This window comes from Micromys minutus (genome assembly GCF_963924665.1).
Source record: "Micromys minutus genome assembly, chromosome: 18".
NCBI lineage: Eukaryota > Metazoa > Chordata > Mammalia > Rodentia > Muridae > Micromys > Micromys minutus.
Window position 1 is genome coordinate 9,116,238 of NC_137953.1, and position 13,473 is coordinate 9,129,710.

General features: G+C 40.1%; 1 protein-coding gene across 3 annotated transcripts in view; it reads left to right on the forward strand.

Moving 5' to 3' along the window:
* The window catches only part of CTNNA2 (catenin alpha 2), a gene marked incomplete at both ends in the record, with an annotated part of 909,395 nt that overhangs the window by 163,962 nt on the left and 731,960 nt on the right, over positions 1-13,473 (forward strand). For all 3 annotated transcript variants that reach the window (XM_080932244.1, XM_080932242.1, XM_080932243.1), the window contains 2 exons: positions 527-693; positions 12,451-12,570. In XM_080932244.1, coding sequence (XP_080788370.1) covers positions 527-693; positions 12,451-12,570 — 287 coding nt within the window. The remainder of the gene's footprint in view (positions 1-526; positions 694-12,450; positions 12,571-13,473) is intronic.

Below are 13,473 nucleotides of genomic sequence, written 5' to 3' on the forward strand. Positions count from 1 at the left end.
GCCTGTGAGCTGTCCTCCTCCTTCATGGTTGCTGATTTCCATGTGCTGACCTCCCTCAATGATGAACGATACCCTGGGAGCATACAGGAATTAAATCCCCCTTTCCCCCCATATTTTTATGGTCATTGAGTTTATCACAGTAACAGAAAGCAACCTAGAATAGTGAGGCAATTAACTTCAACACTTAAATGTCAGTCACCTCAACCTGTTGCCTAGAAATTGGTTCTGGCTCTGAGGAAATGAAGAGATTTAAGTGCTAAGCTGAGGGTAAGCTAATCTATGTTGTTAGATCCAATGCATTAAATGGCTTTGGTATTAGTGTTAAAAGGTTGATTTTATACCTTAATGTGAAATAATATATTTGTTTTATTGTCCATCAACTCTGAGCATAAGCCAGCCTTGAAAGCGTTCTGTGATACTGGCCTTTGAACAGTGAGATCCGTACTGTTTATTCACAGATCTCTCAGTTCACTTCACTCTTAGCATCCTCGCTACCCACACACCACCTCTCTGTGTCTTCTTGCAGGTGAGACAATGCGGATTGCCTCCTCAGAGTTTGCAGATGACCCCTGTTCTTCAGTCAAGCGTGGCACCATGGTGCGGGCAGCAAGGGCTCTGCTATCGGCTGTGACACGTTTGCTCATCCTGGCTGACATGGCAGATGTCATGAGACTTTTATCACATCTGAAAATTGTACGTATGTAGACTCCATTAAGACCTGTGGAGGAGGGGGACAGCTGGGAAGGATTAGATACACTCCAATTGTAATAGATGGCCTGGGCACACTCAATTCCCAGGGTACCACCAAAGTGTTCCAATAGCTCATTTATAGCCCAGAATGTATTCAAAAGCTAAACTTTAAGTGTGTCATCTCTCTACCTCCAAACACAGAGCTTGGAGTACATGGCTTGACATACTTAGAAGGTCATTATGTCATATGCTAATGTATTCATGCATATGTTAATATATATATATATATATATTGAGCCTGCTGAACCTGAAAATAAAACAGTGCCCAGTTCATATAGGAGAGACCTTCAGTCTTCTCGCGTCAAGGTCTGAAGTTGAGCCTGGGGGTTTCTGTGCCTCTGCCAATCCATGGAGGCCAGTATTCATACATTGCTTGTTGTCCATGCTTCCTTGCAATTCTCTTGTTTTCCAGTGGGAGTTGAACCTTGTCATTGTGACACACTTTCCCCAGATAAGGGAGTAAGTTAACTTCCTTGATCTGTGACCATAAGGCTTACTGTCATTTTACTGTCTGCTAAATAGAATTGTTGTTAAACTTTTGCAACAAACTTGAGAGATTAAAAAAAAAAAAAAAAGTGTCTCTGCAGAGACTCTTGAGTCCAACTTTGCAAATTCTAAATTTTTCTAATGTCTCTGGATGAGAAGGCATGAGAGACAGGGTTTTTCCAGGAAGCATACGATGGCTGGTTGGTTCTTATCACGGCCCGAGCTTGATGGTGTATTTTTTTCCAGTCAAATGGACACGTTGTAATAGGAGATGGAGTGATGCAGGAGCTGTGTAGTGAGTGCTCACTCACCTCTCCTGTTTCAGATTTGTTCAGATGGAGGGATCAGGACATCCTCTGAGGCCCAAGTGCTCCCTTGTATAGTATTTACCTGACTAGATCCCAGCAAGAAGCTCAAGATTCTTAGTTCAAGGACAAACTCCTCAAAGCTTTTGCTACCTTTCAAATTCTGGTTTCCTCCTTGAACTCTGTGATTTTTAACCCTCAAACAGGGTGCCACATTTCATGTTGCCCAGCAGGTCCCTGGGAAGGCAGGGGACACAAAAGAGAATGTACTCGGGGGTTCTTGTTATCAAAATTTTCTCAGATAGGTCCTTAAGTGCTAAAGAAGGCTGTTGCAAACTGCGTGAGGTCCACAGTTTAAGAAAGAACTTTACCTTTCTCAAAAAGAATTTGGGGAACAGAGTAATTTTAAGAGGAAGTGTTTGGCCACTGGGATCAAGCTAACATAGTTTAGTCCAAGAGTGTGCTTTCATCTTGCTAGCTTTTGGGAGAAATGGTGCCTTCTCATGCATGGGGATGTCCCTGGAGTTTGTGTAAGCTGCAGTGCTGGCTGCCTCTATCCAATCTCCTTCTGCTTAATGCATTTTTTGTTACACTAATAATTTCTACTCAACTACACTGGAGAAAAAGTTTTATGATCTTTACTCACTACTCAAACATTAAAGGCAACATTTTAAAGAAAAAAAATTTTTTCCTAAAGGAAATCCTTTTGAACAGTGGTTCAAGGAACTGACCTTAAATAACAGTGCATCTCCATTTTTATTGTAGAAACCGCTGTTCCCCAAGCCCTTAGGCCATGATAGTGGGTTAAATAGTCTCTCCAAACAGATCACATAATGAACACGCTCTTTATGACTTTTTAAATTTGATTACTTTTGAGAATTTTGAATTGGAACTGTATTTACATCATTTTTTATCCCTCACTCTATAACCTCCAACTTGTCTCCTGATACGGCTTTTCAAATTTAAGACCTCTTCTTTATTAATTATTATTATTTTATATATGTGTGTATAGATAGAAAGACAGACAGCCAACGGAGTCCATTTAGTGTCTTTTATATGCAGTTGTGTTGAGGGATGATCATTCAGGATTGGCTATTCTATCGGTGCGCTAATCCTTGGATAGAATATCCTCAAGGCAGGATCTATTCAACTCTCCCCAACACATAGGGGTTGTCTTAGCCAGATGCAGGTCTTGTTGAGGCAACCATAGTTTTGAGATTTCATGGGTACTACTTTTTGGTTAGACCCTGTCTCAAAACAGACATCCTCACAAGGTTCCCATGGCTCTCCTAATCTTCCCTCTCTGAAAATCTTGGGCAGGAATCCTGTCTCTGCTCTTCTGGGTCTCTCTTTATGATCCATGAGGTTTGGGTGTAGAGGCTGCAAGTGTCTCAATTGGCACCGTTTTCTGCATTTGGCCCAGTTTTGATCTCTATAATAATCTTTATATGCTGAAAAATAACTATTTGACGGTGGTAAGAATTCAACTTAACTGTGACTATAAGATTAAATATTTAGAACAGAGTTAGAAATTATACTAGCCTAGAAAGATGGCAGTTAGCTAGGGCTTTCTTATGCAGTTGGGACTACTCCATCAAGCTATATCTATGTGCTTGGCCTGGGGTTCAACTTTGAAGTGTACTTTCCTAGTGCACACAAAGCTCTAGGTTTGCTCTCTAATACCACACAAACCTGCCATGGGGCAAAACTCTTCAGAGTGGAAACATGAGGATCAGCTGTTCAAGGTCACTCTCAGATATATTAAAATCTTGTGGCCAGCCTGGGATATGTAAGAGTATCTTTAAATAAATAGTTAAATAAAAACAATTTGGTAAATAATTCTATGATACTGTCTACAAAACTAGATACTGTTTATCATCAGGTATCTCTATTTTTCTCTCCCCCTCCCCACTTTCTCCCTCCCTGCCCCCCCCACAGGCCCCCTCTTTCTCCTGTTATTTTGCCCAGCACTGTTGAGTGATATTTCTGCAGCCCCTTGTCAAATCAATTGTGTTCTGTCCTCACACAGCAGAATGAGGGAGGTTAAAGAAAAGGACTTAGCACAAAATCACACAAAGGTCAGCCCAGCGACATTAAGCTGGCCTGTCTAACTGTCTGTCTTAAAATTAAAAACGATTGTAGATTAGAGAATGCATTTGGTCTCAGACCACAGCAACAGAAAAGGTAGAATGTTGCCATCTTGAGGACATGGTCGGAACTGCAGTTTCTGGAGCGAGCACTGACTTAGGGTGAGGGCTGTGTCCCATCTTGAGTTGCCTTCAGTCCAGATGTCATTGGATGGAACTACCTTCTGAAGACAAGGCCCCTGCCAAAACTGGCATATGGAAGCAAAAATTACTATAAATAAACGTGGTGTGTTTGGTTTTCTTTTTCTGAGTAATTTTGTTCGTGAAAAGCATAGCCTCTGGAAATATCACACCTATTTATTTTATTCACCTAAGATTGAAAGCATGAGAAACTGTTGTCTAATGGCTGCCAAGGGAGAGCAAGTCAGCTTTTTTCTGGACAGACCCTGGTCGATTGCTCATGTTCTGGTGCATGGCTCTGGAACCACGTACAAGCAGGAGGCACTAGTTAGGCTACAGTGGTTTAAACCAGAGGCTGTGGGAATGGGAGGTCTGGGAGCATGCCAGGGGAGGAGTGACAAGTGCATACGATGAAACTATTTCTAAATATGTATGAGATTCTCAGTGACTCAATAAAAATATATTTAAAACAAAAGTGCATGCACAAGATTAAATAGGCAAAATTCCCAGGAATTGTAGCAGGGGTTTGGGACAGGGTGGGTGGAGGTGGAGGCATAAAGCCCATGCCCTGCTCAGGAGATATTGCAGTGGGATGCTGCCAGGGGAGGGAGCATCAGTCGCCTGAGACCCAGCCATCCAGTCCACTAGAATGTCCTGTACCGTTGTACACATCGTAGACTCTGCCTTTTAACAAGGTGGGGGGATCAGAAAGAAAAGTAAAATAGTTGAGGGGGAGAGGAGAGAGATTGGAGAACAGGGGAAGTGTTGGCAGACTTGATAGAGTACATCATCATCTTCATCATCAACAGCAACACACAGAGGAGAGAGAGAGAGAGAGAGAGAGAGAGAGAGAGAGAGAGAGAGAGAGAGAGAGAGAGAGAGAGAGAGAGAGAGAGAGACCGGTGTTTACATGTGTTAACCCAGCAGGTTACAAACTATCGCTCTGGTTCCTTTTCACTATTCAGAATAAAAAATAAAAGTCACTTTAGGATATGGTAGTATGAATAAGGTGAGTAAAATACCACCAAGTTCTTCCTTTCTTTCTTTGTTGTTGTTGTTGATGATGGTGATGGTGATGATGATGATGATGATGATGATGATGGTGGTGGTGGTGGTGGTGGTGGTGGTGATGATGATGATGATGTAATCAAATGACTGGCAAGCAGCCACTTGAGGAGTTATATTGGCTGACAGGTTGAGGAGATATAGCCCATCATAGAGAGACAGGGAAGACCATGGTTGACTCCATAGTTAAAAGTGTGTGCAGCTGTCATAGGATCTCTTGGCCTCATATCTTAGAATAGGAAATACAAGGAAGATAAGAACTGGGGACAGGCTATAAAAGCTCAAGCCCATGCCCTGGTGACCAGGTTTTCTAATTAAGCCCTACCTTCTAAGGGTTCTACCACCTTCCCAAGCACCATTGTTACCTGGGAACCAGATGCTCTAACACAGGAGCCTGTAGGACACGTCCCACTGGACCCACAACAGGGTATTCTCATGAGAGTTAAGAAGTAATGCCATCCCTCTGTTCGCTCAGAACCGTGGAATTACCAGCCACCCCCTGCCATGTTACCTGCAAATGGCTATTTTACTTCAATCATTACACTTTCCTTTTAGGCCATGTGCCAAAAGCGTCGACATTCAGCCTTTCTAGATACAGATTCCTTTCTTGCCCTACTAATTTACCAGACCAGAGAGGACATTAGCCTCCCATCAGAAAGTCCTCTTTATGTTTCTCTGTCAGTAGTTCACTAAGTGTATGAAATATAGTCAAATTATTTACCCAGCATTGTCTTTTGCTTTGTAACCCATTATGAAATTATTAGAAGACTGAGTGATTTTGAGCAAATTCCAGGCAAGCCTCTAAAATGTAGTAAAGTCATAAAGGCTCTGAGGGATTGGGAGATATAGATATAACTAGAGATAGAGAAGGAGATATAGACATAGAAATTTATATGTATACATACTGCATATATATGTGTATATATACATATAATATATACAATATATGTACAGTATACAGTGTACACACATAGATAGATAGGTAGATAGATAGATAGATAGATAGATAGACAGACAGACAGACAGACAGACAGACAGACAGATCGATAGATTGATAGAGATGTAGATTTGGAGTCCTTTGGCTTTAAGTACAGGCTTTTCTGTTATCCATAGTAAGTCCTCTAATCTCTCATACAAATGCCTGCCTGTGTTTTTTAGAGCATCCTTCTCCTCCTGTGTTGTATTAAAGATTAATCAGGCTTCAGAAAGGTTTTGCTGCTGTTACTGCTGCTGCAACTGCCGTTCCTGTTGCCCCAGATTCAGGAGGGCAGTAGTAATCATTTGGGTGACATAGCTCCAAAGCTCAGTTAGCACCCATATGAGGAATGGCTGTGCCCAGCAAGCTAATCACTTGCTCATCAGACACCATTGAGAACACTCAGTGATAATAATCACCTCTGTGGCTGAAGTTGCTGGGAAACTCATTTCTGTGCCAGACACCTGGTACATAAGGGAGTCAATTGACACTGTCAGTGAGCTACGTTGACATGTGGCATTTCAAGATTTGAACAGAAATCTCACATTTTAATCAGTGATGGTGAAGAAGGGCAGTGATTTTCTCAAGGCTCTGATTTAATGTAATCAGGTTATATTGTGAATTTGTTTGCATGAGTGATAGCCTTAGATGTCAACTCATCTAGATGCATGCGCTCCAGAAAAACAAACACGTTTTTCTCTTGTCCCAATCTCCTGTCTCAAAAATTAAGTTCTTAGCTATCAAATAAATTCTTCTTCAAACATAAAGTAATAAACTATAAAATAGTAAAGATTTGTTCCACTTCTTATGGTAGTTCATAATTTCTTAGTGACTATTGGGGTCCAGATGGAATTCAGATGTCCCAATGTTTGGGAACACTGATGATACATGTTACGATAAATATTAAAAGGATGGCCTAACCTTTTCTCAGCCCCCGAGGTCTCACTCAGCGGATACCACTCCAGTGTGGAGCTGAACGCACACATTCATTCCCCACAGCACTCTGTGATCCAGGCTGCCTCTGAGAACTCAGTCGTGGTCCACTCCACTGCCCCTGTAGTTTCTGTCCTAGGTGGATAAAAATGCCCAGCACAAATGTGACTCCAAAGCTTGATAGTTTTCCATGTAGGTTTATACAATAAATTCTCAATCTACAAACCCTCTACACAATAAGATTTTATCCAACGGACAAAGATACAAACTGCCCTTCTGTATGAGATAAAAGACACATAGAATCCATTAAAATATTCACATCTACCTAAAGCCAATTAAGTCCACCAGGATCCAAATCACCCTTCTAGAGCTCCATCTTCATTTCCTTTCTCCCCTCTCCTTCTGTCTCTACTTCCTTTCCTCGACCTTACCCCGCCTATCTCCCTACTGTTCAATCATTTATCAACTTAACATAAATCTACAGATACATGGGAAGATGGACACTATTGATTGTCAACTTGACATACCTGGAAAGGAACAACCTTAGTGAAGAATTGGCTCCATCAGATTGGTCTATAGTCATGTGTCTGGTTATTTATGTGATTGGTAATTAATGCTGGGAGGCCTAACCCACCCAGTGCAATATCAACCTGAAGCATGTAGACCTGGACTGTATAAGAAAGCCATCTGACTCTGAGCCTAGAAGCATCCCAACAATGTAGCTCTGTGGTCTCTGTCTTAAGCTTCTGTCTTAAGTTTCTCCCTTAGTTTCCCTTGAAAATGAACTGTAGTTTGCAAGATGAAATTAATCTTTTACTCGCCTACTTGTTTTTGGAGAATGTTTTGTCACCACAATAAAAATCAAACTAGAACAGTGCAGCCTAGGGTTACCTATGCTGATTATTGTAGCCTAGTGAGGTACTGTTTCTCAATGAGTTTTCATCTTATACCCTCATTGCAGATCATGTACATGCAGCACTTGATCAATATAAAAACACAGAAGAGACTTTGAAGAATTCTAAGCAATTAACTCTGATAATAACGTCTAAACACACCAATTACTGAGCAGATTTCACTGCCTTCTTCAGAATGTTCAATCTGTCAATCATCTCTGCACAGCTTACAACCAAGAAATGCCTGGCTGAGATGCTCCTACTTTGACCTGTGCTGTAGGAGAGGAATGGATGTCTGTTATAACACAGAGGATGAGGGGCCCTTAAAGAGGAGAAATGGCTGCTGCTAATAAGTAGATTTATTTCCCCATGTCCCCATGTCTAAGTCTGATACATTTCCTTTCCAACTTAACCCCTACAATGGCATCTGTGACAATGGGAGGCCCAGCCTTCCCCGAGGAGCCTTAAGAAGGCTGTATGCTCTCTGCAGTTTCATTTCTCCTTTCTGGTCCCCTCACCTACAGACATCTCTGGATAAGAGGAATCTTTCTTTAAAATATGGGTCCAAACCCAAATCGATTTAATCCTACTTCCCTAGCCTTCTCCTTACCTGCAGATTTACACTCTTCATGGTGAATCCTTGCCAGGTACCTGAATAGCATTTTCATCCTTGCATCATACAAGGATTGTCCTTCAGCTGGTAGCCCCAGATCCCTGGAGACTAGTAAATATTTGAGTAAAGGTATTTTGGTTTTTTTTTTTTTTAGGGGATTTTGTTGTTGTTTTTGTTGTTTATTGGAGCTGATTTACTTTCCCTAGCCATCCAAAAGTTTATCTATTCTAAAATTAAAAACTTATTTTTTAAGTAATTGTGGGTTGGCAAAAATGCCTAGTGTTTGTCCCCTTTTAATATTGTTCTCCACATTCTTTACCATTTATCATTTATCTATCTAACTATCTATCTAACTATCTATCTATCTATCTATCTATCTATCTATCTATCTACCTATCTATCTATCTATCTATCTATCTATCTATCTATCATCTATCTATCTATCTATCTCTCTATCTATCTATCTATTTATCTATCTATCTATCTATCTACCTATCTATCTATCTATCTATCTATCATCTATCTATCTCTCTATCTCTCTATCTATCTATGTATCTATCATCTATCTCTCTATCTATCTATCATCTATCTATCTATCTATCTATCATCTATCTATCTATCATCTATCTATCTATCTATCTATCTATCATCTATCTATCTATCATCTATCTATCTATCTATCTATCTCTCTATCTATCTATCTATCTATGTATCTATCATCTATCTCTCTATCTATCTATCATCTATCTATCTATCTATCTATCATCTATCTATCTATCTATCATCTATCTATCTATCTATCTATCTATCATCTATCTATCTATCATCCATCTATCTATCTATCTATCTATCTATCTATCTATCTATCTATCTATCCCTCTGCCTGCCTGCCTGCGTACCTACCTACCTACCTACCTACCTACATACATACATACATACATACATACATACATACATTCTACTATCTACCTACATACCTATTTATCATTTGCCTACACATTCACCCATCCATGGATACATGTTTCAGTCAACCTACTCTTTCATCCCTCTTATCATGAACACTGAAAGGCAGACTCACAGATCAGATCTTGTTTCCCACCCTCCCCCCATTTCTATGGAATGCAGTATATGTTTTGAGTGGGAATTCTTCATCAAAACTCGAATAGGTAAAATTTCAGATCCTTCTAGGATTCAAGCCAAGTAATGGCTTGTTTATGAATGTGACTAGTGCTTTAGTGGAATTTTTCCCTCAGAATTACTTTATTGAGTTATAAGACTCATAATTATTATAAATTCTAAAGGGCATTGAGATTCTTCAAATAAAACCATTTAGAAGAAAAAGATGTATAACACAATGAAATAAATATTCAGAATTGGGCTGTCTAAGAAATGGTAAGAATCCCGGGGTATAGTATTAGAAAACCATTTCTGGATTTAACTCCCCCTGTGATAATTATTCTGATCTATCCCTGAAACTGGATTTTAATGTCCCAGAAAAAGATTTACATCTTACATAGCAGCAGGGACACCCTGCCAAGAGGGTCCACTCCATGGTGCCATTTATGGCAAAGTTTAAATGATTATAAATCTATTAAAAAGGAGGGGCATTGCTGACTCGTTGTTATATAAATTTGAGGCACGATCTTCTCATTAACCTATGGCCACATGTTAAACAGGCCATTACATGCAATACAGTGTAATTTGTTTTGAATGCCTAAAAAAAAAAAAAAAAACCTACACAGCAGCTTCAGCTCACCTGAAATCCATTCTTTTCTTTGGGTGTAATGAGGGCCTAAGTAGAGTAGAAAACTAGGTGACTCTGAAGAGGTTAGTTATCATTTTACATGTTTACAATGAGAAAAGTGATTATGAAGAATTACCATAGATAAAAAGTTATATATATATATAATGTGTGTGCATATATATGCATATATATATTTATATGATTAGTAGGACTCTGAATATTGGGTAAAATATGGGTCTTTATCTCCTTATGTCTGGGTTGTTCCCCAGTATATATAATTAACTCTAAGTCAACACCTACAGAAATACTTACCCATGCTCACCTGGTACTGTTTCTAAGAGCTAAAATATAGAACCAGTTCTGATGTCAATCATCAGATGGGTGGATTAAGAAAACGAAAGTACATGCTCAAAATAGAATTTTACTCATGTGCAGAGATTAATGTAATTACATTTGCAAGGAAATATATGGAGCTGGATATTTTCTGTTCATACAAAATAAAGCAGACTCCTTTTATGTTTAAAAAATATTTGAGTTGGCAAAAAAATTTATATAATAGAATATCTTTCTCTTAAGTTTTTAAGTTAAATATTTATTCAAAATTTAGTCATCATATATAAAGTATATACAGTAAATTTTATCATGTACACCTTCTTTGTCATCTTTTGTCTTTCTTATAATGAACACTCCTTCCTAACTACCCCAGTTCTACTACCAATGATGTCACTCTTAACGAACATGTCTGACTCACTGGTTTTCAACTTGTTTGCATGAATATACTGAGGGGCCAATATTCATCTGAGACTGAAGTTTTCCAGTGCATATGCAACTGAAGAAAACCTTTCCCCATTGGCTGCTAATCAGGAAAGAAACAGGCCTCCAGACTCCCTCCTTTTCCTCGTGGAGTAACATAAGCAGGCAGGATCTTGTGCAGAAATTGCAGATGCTATGTCATGTTTTAAAGGCAGAATTCATTGTGTAGCAGCTTTCCTTCCAGTCTTTGAGATCTAATATCCTTTTTCCATTCTCTGCTGCAATGTTCTCTGGACCTTAGAGTTGTAATGGGGTTGTCCTGTTTAATATCAGGCAACCGATATCCACCTCCTCTCAGCACTTCTTTGTAACTGACTTCACAGGCATTACGTGGAGACTGGTACCAGTTGTGGAGTTTTCCATATCATATTAAGTGCAGGTTGTTTAGTAGGTGTGAAGACTTTAGTGCTCCCAAGTATGCTACACACCACACACACACACACACACACACACACACACACACACACAAACACACACACACACAGACACACAGACACAGACACACAGACACACACACACACACACACACACACAAACACACACACACACAGACACACAGACACAGACACACAGACACACAGACACACACACACACAAACACACACACACACACACACATACACACGCACATACGCACACACACACACTATTTGTATTGAAATTGATAGTTCAGATCCAGTGGAAGTAAGAAAAAGACCTCCAAGGAGGCTGTGGGACTCTGGAGGCACACACATCACTATGGCTGCTGTCATTCAGACCTTTCTCCCATCATGTCACTCAACGGGACACCACCTGCAAGTGACAGCAGAATTTGAGCTCCACTTGCTTCCAGACATATTGGTACCACCTGCTTACATGACAATGCCAAAGTGGATAACCTCAGCTTGCATTCTTGATTCAGAGACCTTGACAAGTGTGGTTGAAAAATTCTGTCTTTCCAAATTTGTCAGCAGCGCAGGAGTTTCTGCTTCCTGGGAGAGCTGGAAGGATTTGTTTTTAAAATTCTATACTTTTTTTTCTTGTGTACGTGTGCTTTGTCCTTGGCATTTCTACCTCACAGTGTTTATATTCCATATCACAATCATAATTCAATAAAATAATTCTTAGAGTGGCTCTGTGTGTGTGTGTTAGTTCAGCCTCTAGTTTGAGTTACATAACGTGCTCTGCAAATCTTTAAAAATGTTTTTAAATTGTCTAGATGGATTTACATAAATGCATGTGGATTCAGGTACCTGTAGCTTCCAGAGGTGCAGGTCCTCTGAAACAGGAGTTATAGGTGTGTGTGTGAGATGCCCTCTGTGTGTGTGTGTGTGTGTGTGTGTGTGTGTGTGTGTGTGTGTGTGTGTGAAGGAGGCAATACTTAGGTGCTTTAGAGCAGTATGTGTTATTTACTCCCCACTCATCTCCCAGGGCCCTGTTCTGTAAATCTCAGGAAAATGTTAATTTGACTATAGGCGATTATTAGGTATGCTGTCGGTCACCTACTGTTCCAATGGGAATATATATTCGAGTTTTCTTTACAAGTTTCTATTTATAGCATGGTTCATATTTAAATACAATATTCTCATTAATAGGCTGTGTATTTTTTTTTTTTTTTTACTTCAGGTTGAGGAGGCCTTGGAAGCAGTCAAAAATGCTACAAATGAACAAGACCTTGCCAACCGCTTTAAAGAGTTTGGAAAAGAGATGGTGAAACTGAACTATGTGGCAGCAAGAAGACAACAGGTGGGAACCTTTGGAAATGTTGCTGAGGATGGGCAAATCTTGGTTACTGTGGCTCTGGACCAGTTGCTTCTACTTGTGATTAAATGTTCCAAGAATCTAACATCTAAAAAGATTTCCTGCTTCGGCTGCTGGAGCCTGCACTTGGGGACTCACAGACTATCCGGTTGCTGCCTACAGATCACAGACCACCATTTTTCACTGTTGAGATCAGGTTTCCACTCTTACCCCACTAGCATAAAGAGCTTTGGGTCAAATGAAAAGGAAGCAGCCTGGGCTATGCTGCTGTGCACTCTGGATGCCAGTGTTTGCTTCCAAATCAAACCTCTTTTTAACCTGTGTACACCAGAAGATGCATGCCCAGGAAGCACCACACATGCATCAATCTGCTGTGTCTAATAATAATGATAATGATAATAATAATGATAATAATAATAATAATAATAATAATAATAAAGCCTCCACACTACCACTGGGCCTTGTTCTTATTTCATCAGACTCTCTGACTCAAGGCTCTGAAATCTCTCCACCGGACTCACTAAGTTCCCATGGCTGGACTCTGTCATTCCAGCCCTATGGGGGTGCCCTGCCACCATACCTGTCTACAGAACTCAGTTGCTGTGTGAAGGAAAACACCACACAATCTAGTATAGAATCCGCATGTAACACAATCGCAGGGCACAACAGCTAACGACCCAATCCTGTAAGCCATATAAATATAAATCCCCCAGTGGCAAATCCTAGCAGATCTGCCATCTAAACCAGAGGCCACTTGTTTATTACATCTTGTCCTTCAGCTGTTCCTGTCTAAAAACCCAGACCACTTCTCTCCTGCCTATATTGTCCCCTCTGTGACCGGAAGTCCGCCAACTCCTCGCCCAGTGATTGGTCCCTTGACATTTTTAT